Genomic DNA, 18,586 nt, shown 5'->3' with positions numbered 1-18,586 from the left:
ATCAATAAGTATATACTGTATGTGAAAAAAAATATATTACATTTATTTCTTATTCTTTTTACTGAAATTTTAAAATTAAATACCAACTATGTCATTGAAATCAAAATTAGTGAAACCTATCAAATAACTTTTAAAAATAACATAATGTCGGCAAATAACGTGCTAAATATACAACCTATAACACTACAAAGTCATATTTTTTTTTCATAGAAAACATTAAAAGGTACTTGTATACTTAAATACATATTTTGGATTATTTTCGACTTGTTTCCTTTTAGTTAACTATGTAGCTTAGCTTATTCTACCCAACTTCACAACATGAAAACAACAATAAAACCATTCAATTAAGATAAAAACACATTCAATATGAGAATTAAATACGAATCAATTCAACAAAATACCAAAAAAAAAACCCTAATAATCATATGAATCAAATAATAAGCAAACTTGTCAAAACATATTCAAAATCAAAGTAATGAAAATAAAATTAAACAAATATTGTTAAACTCCAAGGAACGCTATGAGAATCCAAAATGAAACTATTTAAATAAAATATTTTTTAATATAATGTTTTCATTTTTTTACTTTTGTAATATGATTATTGTATATGTTATTAACAAACTAATCTTTGTGTTTATTGAAATAAATTATATTGGTTAAATAAATTTGATTTTATATAAAATAAAAACAACTTAAATTTGGAGATGATATAGAAACTTAGGTTGACTTTTATAACTGAATTTTGAACTTAAATATAAGATTTATCTAACTTATATATAGAAAATATATATTAATTGTAATTAAATATCTTAATTTATAAGATATAAAAGTGAAGGAGTTTTGGTGGGAAAAAAATTATTAGATGAAACATGGTAATGACATGTGTCACAATTATTTTCTTTTATTAGAATAGGTAGATGTTTTCTTACCCATTAAATTATGTGAGTGAGGTTTTTATAATTTAGGAAGTAATTTAAGATGTTGTGATAGAGGAGATAGTATACAATGATTTTTTTCTGTATATTTGAAAAGTTCCTTTAACATCCTATAACGTTTTTAACATTTTTGAAATTTGTTGCGAGCAGAGGAGGGAGAAAATTTAATGATAAAGGTGAAGAAAAATATTATTTAATTGAACATAATAGATTAAAAAAAACAGTAATTTTTAGTGTAGTTTTAAGAACAACGCTCTTAGTTTTTAATATGCACCTATTTACTTTTTAGACACTATTTTTTTTTTGTACAAGAAACCGGTTTAAAACAGTATACATATATTGAGTAGTCTTCATCAATCATGTTACTAATACAAACTTATTGTTTTATTCACCTTCAGTATACTGTTTTTCCTCTTTTAAATAAAATCTATACTATACTATACAAATAATGAGTAGTCGTCATCAGTCATGTTAATGTGGCATAAGGACTTGACATGTATGTTGTGTCACGGCTTTAGACTTTTGGGACACTATATTTGACCTTTTGAGGGTTCATTGTTAATTTGTTATAACTTATAATTAGTCATTTAGCTGGTTATGATCATTTTGAATATTGAGTACTTATCGTGTATTGATTGATATTAAGCTAATAATTTTCCTTTAGGAGAAAGTATCAAACTAAAATTTGGGTTTTATGTTTGTTGTTACAACGGGATAGCTATCAATGTTGGCAAGATTATTCCTGAAAATGATGATAGCATACTCGATCATCAACCATCTTTTCGAACTTAATTTCACAGTTAAGAAAATTTGTATTATTGATTTTACTACTAGATTTAAGGAACTTGATTTCACTATTGAAGGATATAGAGGGATTAAATTACAGAAATACTGTGGAATACTAATCTAGATGGTTGAAAATGAAGTTGGTCCAAATTTTAAAACAAGGTCCTTATAAAGCTTATAAGATGGATTGTTAGAATAGCTCAATAGCCAGTAACTTGGTAGAGAGACTCATGTCTCACACATTATTGGCGGTATCTGTTCAAATACGGGCTTGGATATTAGAGCATTCTCAGATAATTCCCTATATTGTTGTGAGGGGATTTGTAAATTATATGGTATGGTTATGAGTGGTTGTGAATAGAGTAGAGAGAAAATATTACAGGGGAAAGTTAAATTTGGGGATTCACTGTTCATACCGTATAATTTTTTAATATTTGATAAAAGTGGTTGTGAGTGGAGGAAAGAGAAAAATAATGATAAATGTATAAAAAATATTATTTAATTAAACATGAGAGAAAAAAAACAGTGATTTTTAGTGTAATTATATGATATATATGGATATAGTTGAGGAATGGGTTGGGAATGCTCTTATATTAGTTTGTGGAGTGGTATAAAAGTGGAAATAAAGTAAAGGTAGATTTGCCCTAAAAAAATAATATTGGTTTTAAATAATCTCAACTATCAACTTTTGGTCGTTGTAGGTCCTAACTAACGAAATGGCTAGCGACAAGCCCACCTTTTAACATGTTTGCTTCCAACGATCCAAGACTAATGAAAGCTTAACTCGTTATTCTACAGTCGCCGGAAAACTTCTTTTTCGCCCAAAAACTTAACGTTTTTGTCTCAAACCTCTTTGAAACCTTAGAGCGGACCTTTAGGAACATTTTTCGTAGTAAAAACCCCAATTATTGAGGTCGCCGGAACTTTAGGTGGTGGTCGCCGGAAAAACATTTTCGGCCAGAATACTCCTTTTCAGGCAGAAACCGTCGGTGGTAGTGTTCAGATAGTCGTGGTGGTATTTGGGTAATGGTGGACGACGATGATGCTCAAGTGGCGGTGGCGATGTTCATGTGTTTTTCGATCGGTTATGACGGTGGTGTTCAGGTTGAGTTTTCAGTGAAATGGAGTTTTCTAGCAAAAAAAACGTTTTTTCCGGAGACTAACGAAGTTACGCTTCCGTTAGTCATGAAAGTTGTAAGCAGACATGTAAAAAGGTGAGACTATCACCAGCCATTTCGTTAGCTAAAACCGGCAGCGACAAAAAACTGATAGCTGAGATTATTTAAAACCAATGTAACAAATATATATATATATATATTTGGTTATAGTTTTTTTTTTCTTTTTCAATTAGGATTCATATATCTTAACATGAAGATAAAAAGTATTGCTGAATAGAATCATAAAATTATTTAAACATTAAACCACCACGTCTTCATCATCATTGAGCAAATATATATAACTTGCATAGATTAAACTAACAATAAATCTAAAACTAATCTGTTGTTTCTAGTTTCAACAATATTACGGTTAGGAGTTGTAAATTAACACTTAACCTTCAAGAACATTAGATTAAAAAGGTATCATGTTGAAGTATTAACGTGGTTTGCACGTCCTCATTCATACAACTAGGGGTGTGTGGTAAAAAACAATATGAATCTGAATCAACATGATAGTGATTTTGAAAATTTTTTGATATTCGGATATCAAAAAACCCTAAACGTTTTTAAAAATATTATTATATAATGAATATTCATAAGAAAATTCTGATGATTTTGGATATTTCGAATAAATTTTCAGATATTTCGGATGATTGGGATATACGATTTAGTTTTTTTAATTCTTAAATATTTTTTAGAAGTTATTGAATAATAATTATTTTTTTATAATTCGGATATCCGAATTTGAACATCCCTACATACAACACAACTCACGTGCAAAATCCTTGATCTTGATTTTATTTCTAGAACATATAAGCTGTTTGCTTAATATGTTTTTTTAGATGACACACAAGTAAAGCGCATTGATAATTGAAATGCGTTACAGAGTACAATATGCCAATATGTGAGAGGTTTTGAATGCAAAATTTATTAATGGAATAAACCAATAATTTCAGCTTTGCGTTATATCATATGGTATTTATTATTCCAAGTCTTACGCACCCTTAGCCAACTGAGCTACATAGAGGAGACATCATAGCAAAGAGGATTTTGGATGCCGGTAAAGTAGTTGCAACGTGTGAAGCCACTAACACCAACTAACACAATATTGTTTGAAGCTATAGAGACATAATCATCAAAGTTACAATTCTATAAAATGGTGGCCAAAAAGTATAATGTAAGTGGTCCTTAGAATGACCTAAGTGTTTTTTTTGACAAAGATGTAGTAGGAAATGAGAGTTTAAAAATTGCCTTGCAAAACATGTGGTGACTACAAACTCGAACGTGGCGTTAATCGGAGAAGAAGTTGGTCCACCCAAATCGTGGGTACATCTATTTCATTGGATTGTGCCATGAAATCATGTTTACTCATCTGATGTTTGTCCAATTAGTGGTAAAAACATACGCCCAAGTGCTCAACATTAACACCACCATTACAAAGGTTGTTCGCTGTGGGAGGCGTCATAACCACCTAGCCTTTAACGTCCTACCAAACCACAACAACCATCTCCAGCAAGCGTCTATTTGGTCGATTTCTTTAATTCTTAACAAGAGTTTCAATATGCACTTTAAAGTTTGAACACTTTGATAATCGTCATGGATTGCTTGTTGAACTCTTTGAATTGTGTGAAGGTAGGATAATTAAAATTCGGGAGTAAAAATGCTTTATAAAGCATTACCGTCCACTCTAATGACGAAACGTGTTTTGTATCACAATAATAATCAAACATATAGTTTATTAAAAGCTAGGAACACTTGCCATAAATACCATCAATGTAATTTACTAAAGTGAAAGCAATCCACTTTTGCATGGTTAGTAATTTAAAAGATCTTATGGTGGGGGTACAAATCAGTCTCCTTCTGAATGAAATAACTCAAAGTTGTCTAATAGAGTAATGTTACCATTTATGTTATGGACTTTTTGCCAACCAAATTAGTTCGTTCCCAACAGTTTCTGTCTATTATTTATTTTTTGATTTGATCTGTCTTTATTTAATGATTTTTTAGTTTAGTCTTTTGTCTGAAAATATTAAACAATAAACACCCATTTTTTTATGATACAAAGTAATTCTATTTGTGCGTTGTAATGAAGAGGGGCAGAAGGCTGCTAAGCCAGATGTTTGATGAACACTTTCGTAATGAGTATGGGTCTAGTAGGTGTACGAGGAAGGACAAATGGATCTTTGTTCTCAATGATATGGGTGACAATCAAAGCATTAGTTACAACATCAATAGAAGAAAAAGATTGACCGACTGCTGTTCAAGAGAGATCCCAAAAGCTCGAGTTTTTTGCTAGCTTTGAAACATGGGTCGAAGGAAAGAGGAAGACCAAACAAAGTCGCAATCAAAGCAAAGGACAAGGTGCCAAAAAAGATTCACTTTAGCTTCTAGCCCGCTTAGTGTAGCTTGCTTGCAATCCTGACATCCTGATTCCTAATGTTCGAAAAGCTACCGTGCATTACAACTGGTAGATAGTCGAGATCGGTTCAATTTGTTACTATACAAGTTTAGTGGCAAAATGTGGTTCAACCATTCGTCCACCATAAACGTCCCAAATGAAGGTGTTTTAAGAATCAAAATGCTCATTCAGACCACCAAGAATTAGATTCCTAACATGAAGACATCTGCAAAGTTGAGAAATTCATAAAAATAGATGTTTCCTTTCTGTATTATTTTTATTTTTTTATAATTCTTGCTAGGAATAAAGCAGCGCGCGGAAGCAAAACAACACACATATGCACAAAGATAAACACGCATAAATGAAAATATAAGCGACACAAGAATTTAATGTGGTTCGGTCCCCGCGAGGGGACCTAAGTCCACGGGCTACAACTAGGTTTTCTTATTAGCTCGCAACCAAAGATTACAATTACATGACATCTAATCTAATCTAATCTAATCTAATCTAATCTAATCTATATATTAAAGCAACATGATTTTTCCAAATGACATCATTCTAAGGCTTCCAATGACCCAGTTTCTCTTCAAATACAACTATCTTCATATGAAGATAACATTTTGTAAAATTTTGAAAAATAAATTATTGTGTGATACAAGTCTCGAACCCAAAACCTCATGTTTCAAACTAAAAATGCTTACCAACTCCACTTAAATAGTTATTGTGTTGAATTTCTTGACTTCTAAATGATATATTGTTAATTCACTTATTTTAATGTATTACATATAATAATTTTTTATTTTTATATATTTTTCAACCGTGAGAAACACGGGCTCTAACCTAGTTAATATATATAGGACTATAGGAGAAAACTAGGGTAACTAACTTGTTCTCCAAGAAAACATAAATGGACTCTAATTAAATTATTAGACCTGGCCCCATATGCATATAATTTGAACGAATATTAAACAAGCCCAATAAGGCTTTCACACCCAACAAATCAATGTTATGCTTGAGATAGCTGAAGGGCATTTCATGCGCTTTCATAAGATAGCTATCATGTTTACTCGTCGAAATTCTTGTATCTTGGTAGGTCAGTTTTGATATTTAAACGCGTGACACAAAGCGAAACAAAGAATGAATGAAGATAATTTTAAAAGAAACTAATACATTACTGTATGATTGAAATCTTACACTTATGATACCTGACAAATAAATTTTGAAATAAAAACATATATGTACGCATAAGTTAATGCAATTAGTGGTTTACGTGCTCTATCCAGAAAAGGAATAAACTTAAGGAATGTAACCAGTGACAATCTCAACTTTCAAGTTTGTAAAAACTATTAACTATTGGCCAATATTAATCCCAACTACCAATGTAACCAGTGACAATCCCAGCTTTCAAGTTCGTTACCAACAACAAACCCGAACTAACAAATTGTTAACTCCGTTAAATTCTGATGACGTGACATATGATCTGGCAATTACAAAACAATTATGACTTGGATTTAAAATAAAAATATAATAATATTAAAATAGAGTGGGACCCACCACTTCAATTTCTCCAAAAATAGCTTCCCAAACTTTATCTTTTCAAAGCTTCAACCTTTCCCGGTACACTTTCTGCTACCTTAGAACCATCACCGTCGGCCACCTTAGAACCACCGCCAACCACCAACGTCTGTGGTGTTCCAATGCAATAGAGAAAGAAAGAAGATGAAGTGGTGGGTGGTGGGTCCCACTCTATTTTAGTATTATTATATCTTTATTTTTAATCCAAATAATTGTTATGCAATTGTCACATCATATGCCACATTATCAGAATTTAACGGAGTTAACAATTTGTTAGTTTGGGTTTGTTGTTGGTAACAAACTTGAAAGTTGGAATTGCCACTGGTTACATTGTTAGTTAGAATTAATATTGATCAATAGTTAATAGTTTGGATTATTGATATCCAATTTTCCAAAACTTAAAATCACAAAAATTAGAGACAAATCTTTAGTGACGAGATTAAGCTTTACTCCAGCTGCGTAGCCAAACCACTTTTACCACATGATTCAGTTTGTCAAGATTTTTCCCTCCACTTCTTATATACATCTTAACTCCATTTGTAGCCCAATTTATATTCTTTTTACGTCAAGCCCTTTTATCCCGTTTTCCTATCGCTTATCGAGTTTGTTCAAGCAAGAATCAGCAAACTCTCAGATCATCTTGTTTATTAAAAGAACTCTAATTTAAACACGAGCACTTTAACTCGTTTACTCGATAGTGATATGTGATTAATAAATTGTAGGAATATTGGACAATTTGATACGGGCTATGCATCCAATAACAAAAAGACAGGCCATGGGGCCGAGTGACCGAAAGCAATATGCCTGTGGTACTCGCAATAACCATTTATAGAAGCAATTTTTAATTGATGGTTGAAAGGGTGTTCACGGTTTTATAACCACGGGTCAGATCCATTTTTGATGATTGGAGACCAAACTCATTTTGTGTACCTTTCAACTCTCAATGTTTACCACTACAATATAAAATCATTAAAAATATAAAGGGTATGTTTGGTAAGACTAGCTAGTGGCTGGTAGCTGTAGCTGGAAGCTGTAGCTGGAAGCTGTAGCTTTTAGATCTATTTAGGTGTTTCGCGGAGTAGCCGGAGCTTTTAATAAAATGTATAAAATGATCAAAATTGGCATAACTAAAAAACAATAATATTAAATATACTTATTTTGGAAGGTTATTTAAGTAATTAAAATACTAAAAGCTTGTAGCTCTTTCTAAACGTTACTAGTTGGAGCTTTAAGCTTTTTCTCATGACCTAAAAGCTTCAAGCTCCTTCAATCAAACAAAACTTTTAATTAAATATGAGATTTTTTTTAAAAGCTTGAAGCTCCTAAAAGCTTTTTGCCAAACATACCCAAAATCTTTTAAGAATAGCAAGTAAACGACTTTTCAATTGATTTTATTTATAAAAATTATTTATATTGTAAAATATTACGTCAAAACCCTCAAGATGCATTTATAAAAAGTTTTATAGCATTCTCCTAAACCGTATTTTTTCTAGAATGATATTTTATTTAATTTGAACAAATAATATTAAACCGATACTCTTAAGAGTTAAGACATAGAAAATAGACGTGAAGTCGGTGCTCTAGGAGACTAGGACCTATCAATCAAACTTATACTGTTGAATTATTTCCTTAATGGTAAGGCTGAGGGGTGTGGGGGGCGCGAGAGGGGGCGTGAGTGGGGGCGCCAGCCAATAATATTGTGACGTGTGGCAGAGAGAGAAACTTGATAAGATGGGTGTTGGTAGTGGTGATAGCGCCCCGGGCCATGGTGTGGAGGGGCGCGAGAGGGGGCGCGAGCGGTTTATTTTTTTATTTTTTTATAAATGTATTAAAAAAACGTATTATTAAAAAAACAAGAAATTATTTAAAAAAACACACATTAATTAAAAAAACACATTAATATATAAAAAAAAATTAAAGTACTAAAGAAAAACATTATTCTTATTATTTGGCTTCGTCTTCTTCGATCAACCTCTTCCGGATACGTTCCTTTTGTTTTTCCATCAGCATTTGGTCGACCGGATTTAGGTGGCTGAAGTCTCTTGCAAGGAAGTCCAAATCTCTCATTCTTTTTTTTTCCTTTTTGTCAATAGAGACCACCTCCATGGTTTTGTTGAATTTATTGAGGGATTCAACAAGATCGTTGATGTTTACGGCTTCCCCCTCAGCCGGTTTTTTCCCCCTGGCGTCCCTTCCCAATGGCCGCCTCCTCGGCGGTGAAGACGTTTCCTCCCCCGCAACGTTTAGGTCGAATCCAACCCGGCAATCCGACCCGGCGGAAGTGCTGTACGCTCCAGACGAACTAGTTTTAGTCCGTTTCGGCCCTACTTCCGCATCAAGGTCCGGCGCCACTAGCTCAACCCACTTGGAACACCTTCTCAACCTCTCCCACACCTTTACATCGTCCCACGTCTTCACCGTCCCATACCTCCGCAGGCACTCCTGCCTCCACTCTTCGACAGTGAAATTATAGACCGCCAAATCGTCACTGCCACTTGGTCTCATACGACCGGCGTTCCTGTTGAACAGATTAGTAAACAAGCCGACAAATTTTCTGATTTCGGTCCACCGACCCGAAATCATATCGGCGTTCCGCTCTGTACTCCCAACGAGCGAATAGAACGTCTCCCTAACCTTTGTCCAAAAGACCTTGCTCTTTTGGTAGTCCGCTGCAAAATGCATAATAAATTTGTATGTCATTTAACTTTTTTATTTAACTTTTTTATTAAAAATCATTTTTAAAAACGTTAAAACAATTACCGCAACGCCGATCCTCAGAAGTGGCTATCCAAGCCCGACACAGGGCTTCCTTCTCATCCGATGACCACGGAGTGATTTTCCGTTTCGCCCTTCCGGTCGAAGCCGAACCCGACCCGTCCGTTGCAACTTGTTTTTTCCGGTGGACGCGTCTTCTTTGTCCCGCAGCTTCACCTTCTGGTTCTGGTTCTTGTGTCTCCGGAACTACAAAGTTAGGAGACGGTTGTATGTTGGATGGTTGAAAGCCGGATGGTTGTTGCGACCCCGAATAAAACATCGGTTGGTCTGGTGCCGACCGTAAATCGTCGTAACTGTAATCTGATTCTAGGTTTGGGTACCAATTTCCAGCCATGTTTTTAAAAAAAGGTTTGGAATATGGGGTGATTTCGGGTTTTGGGTGTGGTATGTGATATTGGTTTTGGGTGTGGTATGTGAGAATGGTTTTGGGTGTGGATATATGTGATATATATTGTGATATATATAGAGGAAAAAAATTTTTTTTTTTTATTCACATTTAAGCCTCCAACGGCTCTTTCACCATTCCCCAAGCACCCTCACGCGCAACAGCTCCCGCGAGCCCCCTGGCGCCTGCATCGTTTTCCGCTCTCGCGCCCCTCTCGCGCCCCTATCGCGCCTCGGTGGTGTGGTGCTCGCGCCCCGGGGCGCGATCGTCTGGCCTCTTGCGCCCTTCCTAGCGCTCCACACCCCTCAGCCTAATATCATCCTCTTCGTTTCTTTAGATTCTTTAATCACGGTACATCAACGGTCACTAATCATCACTGTGTTTCAAGTGTTATTCACCGTTCAAGAAACACTAAGTTGTACTTTTTATAATAAAAATATCGATTTGAGACCTATATTCAAAAAACTTCTTTGAACATTATTCTATTCGGAAAAACTTTGCCAAGTTTTGTCCTTTCCCGTATATTCATAAAGATGTATTCTTAAACAGTCTAGAACACCGAAATGATATATGTTTCTAATTTCTAAACTAAACACATATATACGACGAACAAATTAAGTGAAGATAGCACACATAAGTTGATTGTGGTTAGTGCTAGAGGTGACGGCATTGGATAAAAAGTTGAGAAGATAGATATGAAAGGAAAAAAAGGGGGCTTTTTAATATTTAAATCAATAATTTACAAACAAACAAAAAGGTTATTTGGTTATGGACTTAAGTCACTGACAGGTATTGGTTTTAAGAATATATCTTTTGCTATAACAAATACTAAAAAGGGATGGTATAGACGGCCTCGGGGGCTCAAAGGGATATGCAAAATAAACAAAGCATTAACTAATCACATGAGGGGATCTCATGCAATCAACCTCCGGTATGAGAATAAATAAGAAATTCTTAGATGGATTATGATCAGAGTAGAAGAGAGTATAGAATGAAAAAGATGAGTTGAGATTGTATTTACCAGGGATGCAAGGACATCATGTTATAGTGGGATTGCAGGACTGAGTCGGCCTTTTATGGGCATCTGAAGAGGTAGGTCCCAGCAGAGGTGGTTAGGACCCGCAAGACTTCCTTAAAAGGAGACGTCTGCGCAGTTGAACACGCAAGACTCCTTAAACGGACATCCGCGCAGTTGAACCCGCAGACTTCACCATAGGGACGTCTGCGCCGCGACCTACCAAACCCGCAGGACCCACCACGCTCAGAGTTGTGACGACCTCACATGCGGTACGCAAGCTGGTCTCGCAGGAAATGCCTCCCTATGGTTTCCAAGTATCCGCCTGTTCCCGCAGGTGCGGATACCCGCCATTAGGGACTGGCCACCCGCGCAGCATGGCTACACGCATAAGGCTTAGACTCGTAATAATTCAGTAGTCACCTGAAGAAGGAATGAGCAAAGCCGGGAACATTCCCGCATAAAGGCGGGAGGGGGAAAACTCCCGCATAAATGAGCCAGTCCGTATAATAATGGAGGATCTTTTGTGTGATACCTGACGAGGTATGGACAAAAGATCTGACCAACGATACGACAGCTCACTGACAGCAGCATGGCAGACAACACGCCACAGCACTGTGACCAATAGCCGCCGCCTGCTCACCAACTCCTGCCATACCACGTGCCTAGCCTGTAGTTGGTGGAAAAGGAAAAGTGAACAGCACGCCTGGTCACTGTCAGCCGCTACCTATCCACCAATTACCAGCAGAGCACGTGCGTAGGCCACAGTTGGCAGAGTAGTAGGCCGGCTAAACCTCCTTGGAAACCCACATTCGGCTATAAAAGACATCAAATGGTAATATCATTTCATCATCTAATATCTTGTATAATTTACCTGATAACTGCTCTAGTATTAATAATATACTTTTATATTCAAAGAGTAATATAGACTGATTCTCACGCCGGAGGGTGGTCACAAGGAGGAACCCCCCCCCCCCCTTTCTTAGTGACGAGCTCACGGTGTCTGTTTTGCAGGTTATCGGAAGAACCATCTTGCCGGAATTAACCCCTCGTGGGAAACGTCTATCTAACCCTCAGGTTACTCGTAATCTGTCAGGGTTCGACTGGTGTTTCTTCATTGGCGCCATCCGTGCATAAAGCTAGAACTTTATTTTTCTCCAGTTTTTTCAAAATTTCTGGAAAGATGGTTAAGGATACTCCGGTCCCAAAACCGAGTAACCAAGAGACTCCGGTAATTATGACCCCAGCTATAAGGGGGAATACCGAGTACACAAACTTTACGAACACTACCCCAGCTACCCAAGCCGGGGCAAGTGAAGTAAATAATCAGACACTGGGATTCACCGATACCCAGTTAGAAAATCAACAGACGAGGCTCCCCTGCCAAACACTCGATGAGATTAAAGCGTGGGCCGAAGCACGTCAAAAAGAGTTCCAAGCTGAGTTGGATGAACGTTTACGTTCACTCCAACAAGTGGAAGAATTCGAATACGACGATGATTCGGAGGAATCCGAGGAAGACGCGAACCCTCGTCATAGGGCGAAAGGGAAGCGTAAAGAAACGGATTCCCAACCGAGAAGGCGTTTTGGAGAAGCATTTAGTCCAATAAACGTGGGCAACAGCCCACGGGACTTCTCCAAAACATTCACGCCAACTGCGGCAAGGGCGGGAACGTCCAAATTCGCAAGGGACATTGCGGAAGCAATCGCCCCAAGAAGTGCCAAACAAATGTCCAACATAGGCACGTACGATGGTATTTCTGACCCTGACGATCACTTGAACAGATTCATCGCGGGGGGCGACCGTCAGTAACTGGACGGAACCCACGTGGTGTTATATGTTCCAAATGACGCTGGTCGGGGCAGCTAGAGCGTGGTTCGACCGTCTGCCGGTCCACCACATCTACGATTGGGCAGACTTCCAACAGAAGTTCAGCCAACACTTTAGTCAGCAAAGAAAGTACACTGAGGAGCAGTGGACAATCCTCAAGTGCGTCCGAGAGGAGGAAGAATCTTTGCCTGACTTCATCACTCGCTTCAACTCGAAGAAGCTAAGCCTGGGCAACGTTAGCGAAGATCTCGTTCGCGCCGCTTTCATCCAGGGCGCAAACGACCCGGAACTCATCCGCACCCTGATGGGCAAAGATGGCATGCCATCCACATGGGATGTCATCATGACCGCAGCTAAAAGCTTTGCGGAAACCGAGAGGCAACTGGGTAGAGATCTTCCACAGAGCACGAACCTCTACACCCAGAAGACGAGGGAAAACAACGTCCTTACCGCCCGATTAAACAAAAAGCGGAAGCTGGGCATTTGGCAGTCAAGGGTAAACTTTGACACCCCGTCCGGTTTCCAACATCGGTTGGGCGGAAGAGATAACGTGAAACCGGAGAAGAACTCCAGGTGGACGCCACTCACAAAGAGTGTGTCCGAGATATTCGCCACGGAGGAGCTCCCGTGGCCAAAGGCTCCGTTTATCTGGCATCGCCACAACGCTGATCGGAGAAAGTATTGTGATTTTCACAAAACCAAAGGCCACAACACTGAAGAATGCTTAGACGTAAAGGACTTGGTCGAAGCATTTGTCAAGGATGGGACACTCGCGCACCTTGTGGCGAAGTGAGCGTCGAGCAGGCTGATGCGTGAACCCCAGCTGGGGAAACGCACGAATAAAAATCGCAGCTTCAACGGAGACTACATACTGCGTAAACAACGAGATCCGAACAAGATACATGTCGGCTCGATGGTGCTCCCATCCAAGCCACGCCTAATGGGAGCTCAATTACACAGTTTGTATGTAGATCAATTCCAAATTTGTAAAGAAAAGGCCTAGAGCCACTTATAATGGAAACGATTCTCCTTCAAATTGAAGCTGATGATTTTACATTTATATTTTATGAACTTTGCACATGGAGATGCCGGTATCCGCCGCATCAAGTGAAGAATCGTTGCGCAGGGAAGGCGGCAAAACCCGCACAAACCCAAAAGCATCAAACCTTCACGCAGGTCAGTTAAAGGGGAAAGGTTCAGCCATCCCACTATGTGAAAGTGCCGGTATATCCGCATGAATCCAGAGGCTCAAAGTGCTCCCCTTCTTTCCTTGATCGTAGGATAGACACACCATTTTGGGTGAGTGAGTGCCTGGACAATATATCCCTCATCCAACCACGTGCTACAGTGGACCTCGGCCATTGTGTTCGGCGCATAAACTTTTGAGAGTTGCTGTACACGTCCGATCAAAATAAACGCTCTTGAGCTTTAATCCTTTAAGCATGAGAGCAATCAAAATTGAGTTGATGAGCTTAACTACTTAGTCTTTTTACGTAAACCCATATACGTCATCAATATCAAAACCAATAATAATAATAATGAACTTGTATATGCTAAGAGCATTCTCATCCGATCCTCTCAAATTTTATGAAGGAAGTTTGTAAATTACAGGGTGAGGTTTTGAGTGTAAATTATAAGGTGATAACGTGGTTCTTGCAATTCTTGTTGTATTATAGTTTTGAAATTATATTTTTTCTAAACTGCGAGAACCTTGTAAATATTTATAGCTATTGGCATCTTAAAACTAGGCGAAAGTCATTTATCATAAAGCTTATTTATTATCAAAAGAGTTTTAGCTCAATGGACATTGATGGGAAGTGAAGATTTCGGTTGGAAACCGTAAGGTCTCAGGTCAATGGCGAAGGTTGCTTATGGCTCGGGTGGTCGCGGCCCCCCTGTTTGTTTACGCATTTGTGTAAATTTACTTGTTTCGTCCATAATTTTTTACACGTAGTGTAAATTTAGCCATTTTCGACCGAAAATTTGAGCGCAGCCCCCTTCGTTTGTGAAATTTTGTATACATTTTGACCCCCCCGTGTCTTAGTCCAAGATTCGCCACTGTCTCAGGTTCGAATCCGATCTCAACTGGGTTTTTCGTAGAGTATTTGGGCGGCAGGTTTTCTCCATAATAGGAGATGGTGTTCTTGAGCTACACGACGGAATCTGCGATCACAGATGTATAGGGTCACCTTTTACCATTGGGTTACTCTAAGTAGTCGGGCTTTATTCGTTAGACGTTAAAAAAACATAATAAAGCTATTTATTATTTTGTTACCACTTGCTTCGATTAACCACATGCTAGAAAAATTAATGAATAATTATTATTAATTAATCTTAATACTTAACACGAAATGCACTTTTTTACTTATACATACAATTTAAACCATATTAACTTGTAATGGTAATGCCCAGCATCTGATGGCCTCTTGATCCAGTAGCATATAGAGTGTATTCTCGTTAAATTGGTGTGCGTAGATTCGAGTTCACAAAACAAATAATAAATGGATTTTAGAAGTAGATATTAGACGGTTTTTGTTCGTGATATAAAAAAATATATACATTTTATAATATTATAATTATCAGCTTATAATCATGCCATATAGCCATATCAATCGTTTGATTATTTTATTTCTTTAAAATGATACGTGATCTTATCCTTCATTCATGCTTCACCTATCTCTGAAAAGGTTGTTATTTATTTAATTTTGATTGGATGTTTCTCACGCGTGTTGTGCATGGAGCTTGTCAACAGACCCGAGGTGTAAAAACGTGGACGATCATTAAATTAACACAAAAATTATCTAAGGTGTGGTGCGCAAAGAGCTTGGCAACGAACCTGAATATTAAAATGCGAAAATACAAACGCATCGTAACGATTATCAATTCGACACAAAAAAAAAAGTTATCTAAATACAAAAAATCTTGGTTGGTATCGGTTCAGTTCATTATAGTATCGATGTGACACTCACACGCTGTATGCTTACGATACAAAAAAGATACTCTATTTACGAACACAACTTCGTTTTAACGCGCGACATATATAAAAATAAACATGTCGTAAAAAGTATCATATCTTACTGTCATAAAAATAAGTCAATAGCTTAAATATATGAATAATAACAAAAATCTATGTGGAAAGAAAAACAAGTATTAAACTCTGAGGCTAAATTGCAAAGCAAACATAGCTTAGCAAAATAAAATTATAGGACTCAAATTAAAACATTTTAACTCTCATTAATATTCACAAATTTTTGAAAAAGAACATATGCATTTTATACTATTACTTCATTGGTATCAAAATTCTATTCTAATTTTTATAAACATAGTGACATGATACGTGACGGAAACCCAAATAAAATCCTCTGACTATAACACCTACATAGCATTTGGTACAGTGTTGCAAAAATATCGATGAGCATCGATTAATCCCCGATTAATCGATAGTCCTCGCTTCACTGATTAAGTTTGGACTAATTGACCAATTAATTAGTCAATGGTCAAATCCGTCTAAAATCAGAATTAATCGGCTTTTTCTGATGAGGTTATGGCCAAAATCGGCGGTTTCGGCGAGATTCCGGCCAAAATCAGCGGTTTTCGACGAGATTCCAGCAAAATCCAGCAATTTATATCGAGATTCCAGCCAATTTTCGAACAAAATGTATTTGTTTATGTATAAAACTGAAAATTACATATAAAAATGTGTGCGTATATATATACAACTGAAAATTATACATTAAAGTCCGATCTAATTAATCCCGATTAATTGTTGGTCCCAATCCCAACGCCCGACTAACGACTAACGATTTTTATAACACTGTATACATGCAAGTATACACCTAATAAAATGCAAGCTATAGGGACCAGTATGTCAGTATATACATGGGCTAGACCCCCATATAGGTCGTTAGCCCCTCTCGTCTTTTTTGAACATGTCCCACAGTTTCTCGCATATATGATATAACTCTGTTCTCTCTTATGTTTGGTAAAATAAGAAAAGAAGAAAGAAAAAGAAGGGAATTCAAAGTTTCAAACAAAAAGTAGCCCAAAGAAATGGGCCTAGAGTATTGGGCTGGACTGATCGCATATTTGGTAAACTAAAGGTCAAAATTGTTAACTAACAAAAAGATTTAGTACTAGTAGCCCATGTTTGTTCTATAGTTTGATATGAACTAATTCATTAGCCCAAATTTGTTTGTCCAATTTTGAAACTCACCTATGTGAGTGTGACAGTGATATTGTACAACCACCAATTACACCGGCTCAAATCATATATACTTATTTATATATTACAGGTCCATGTGCATCTATTTTAAATTATATATAGCAGGTTGATTTGAACTCGTTATAAATTTACTAATTTTAAAAGGATCCAAATAAATGATCTTGTTTACTGCCGTAATCCAATCAAAAAGAAAGAACGAAAAAGATATCTCTCAAATCCGCAATAAGTATTGTGATATGGGATGAAATTTCTGTACGATTAGGAAATAAATGAATTAGTAATCCCAAAAACGAAACGAAGCAGAAATTTGTGTACCCACTACCGCTGTGACTCGCATCACCTTCTAGTCGCCGTCATTCACCACACCCACCCCCACCCCCACCAACTCACCCTGATCACTAATGACACTAATTCAAATTACTATTTGTCTATTTGCTATTATATAATTATATTCAATCAATCATGCCCAGTAAAATCCCACCGACAGCAAAGCTATAAGTAGGGTCTGGGGAGGGTGGGATGTAGGCACACCGTACCTCCATCCAAAGGAATGAAGAGGTGGCTTCCAGAGAGACCCTCGGCTCTAAGTACATGTGTATGAAGCAAAATAAAGGAAATCAAAGTTTAACAGTTATATACAAACTACTACTAATTATAATAATATTAATAATATATGTAAGGGAAATACCATTATGGTATGCGACCTAAATAAATTAAGTCTAAGCCCTAAGGTATATTGATTATAGCAATTTATTAACAAAATTTGTAACACAAAACAATCTTTTTATAGTGTAGCAGAACCTTTTGAAGATATGAAAATGTTTCCGAATCTATAAAAATGTAAGCAGAAAGCACTCTTCTAAACAATAAGCTCTTGGACCAAATGTTGGAAATCAAACATGCCTCTACAACATTTCATCACCGTAACAACCTCTTGAAAAGCCGCAACACTGCAAGGAACTGCCAACCCGTTCTTTTGCTCATACCCAAACTCTTCACCTGCCTTTGCTAACAAAATCTTGAACAACGGGTGAGATAAGCAGCTCGTAGGGACCACAAACCGTTGCCTCGCATCGCCTACATAAACGGCCAAAAACCCTCTTGGGGTGGTGGGCATGCGGTCTTCAACATGGTATCTTAATAATCGTTCTTCTTTAACGTACAACTTATCACGATTGAAGTATATTCTCCTACGCGTAACTTTCTTGGCAAGTTTCTTAATAGAAGAAAACCGTGTTGGAAACATGTTTAGACTGATAAACACTTGATAATATTTTGATGTCATGGATTGAAATTCAATCTACTGACCATGATGGATTTTAAGGTATTTATAGGTTAATAAGGTTGACACTTGAGTCACTAAATATGTTTAACGATTGGTTGGGTACGATGTATTTGTCACTTAGATGGCATAGATTAGATATATTGTTTGGACTTCAACTTTTCTGGCTGTCAAATTGCATATATATATTTTAGTATATTTTGTTGTTAGTGTGAATCAACATTA

The 18,586-nt window shown here is 36.9% G+C and overlaps 1 protein-coding gene across 1 annotated transcript; it reads right to left on the bottom strand.

Moving 5' to 3' along the window:
* Positions 1-17,938: 17,938 nt before the first annotated feature.
* Positions 17,939-18,325, bottom strand: LOC143581072 (protein SMALL AUXIN UP-REGULATED RNA 12-like). The gene has a single exon (XM_077063940.1). The coding sequence runs from the start codon at positions 18,323-18,325 to the stop codon at positions 17,939-17,941; it is 387 nt and encodes a 128-aa protein (XP_076920055.1).
* Positions 18,326-18,586: the final 261 nt, after the last annotated feature.

Source organism: Bidens hawaiensis, unplaced genomic scaffold, assembly GCF_021521415.1.
Source record: "Bidens hawaiensis isolate Kalapana, Puna unplaced genomic scaffold, B.hawaiensis_p1.1 tig00030803_1, whole genome shotgun sequence".
NCBI classification, from domain to species: Eukaryota; Viridiplantae; Streptophyta; class Magnoliopsida; order Asterales; family Asteraceae; genus Bidens; species Bidens hawaiensis.
This window is presented reverse-complemented; position numbering and strand designations above follow the sequence as displayed.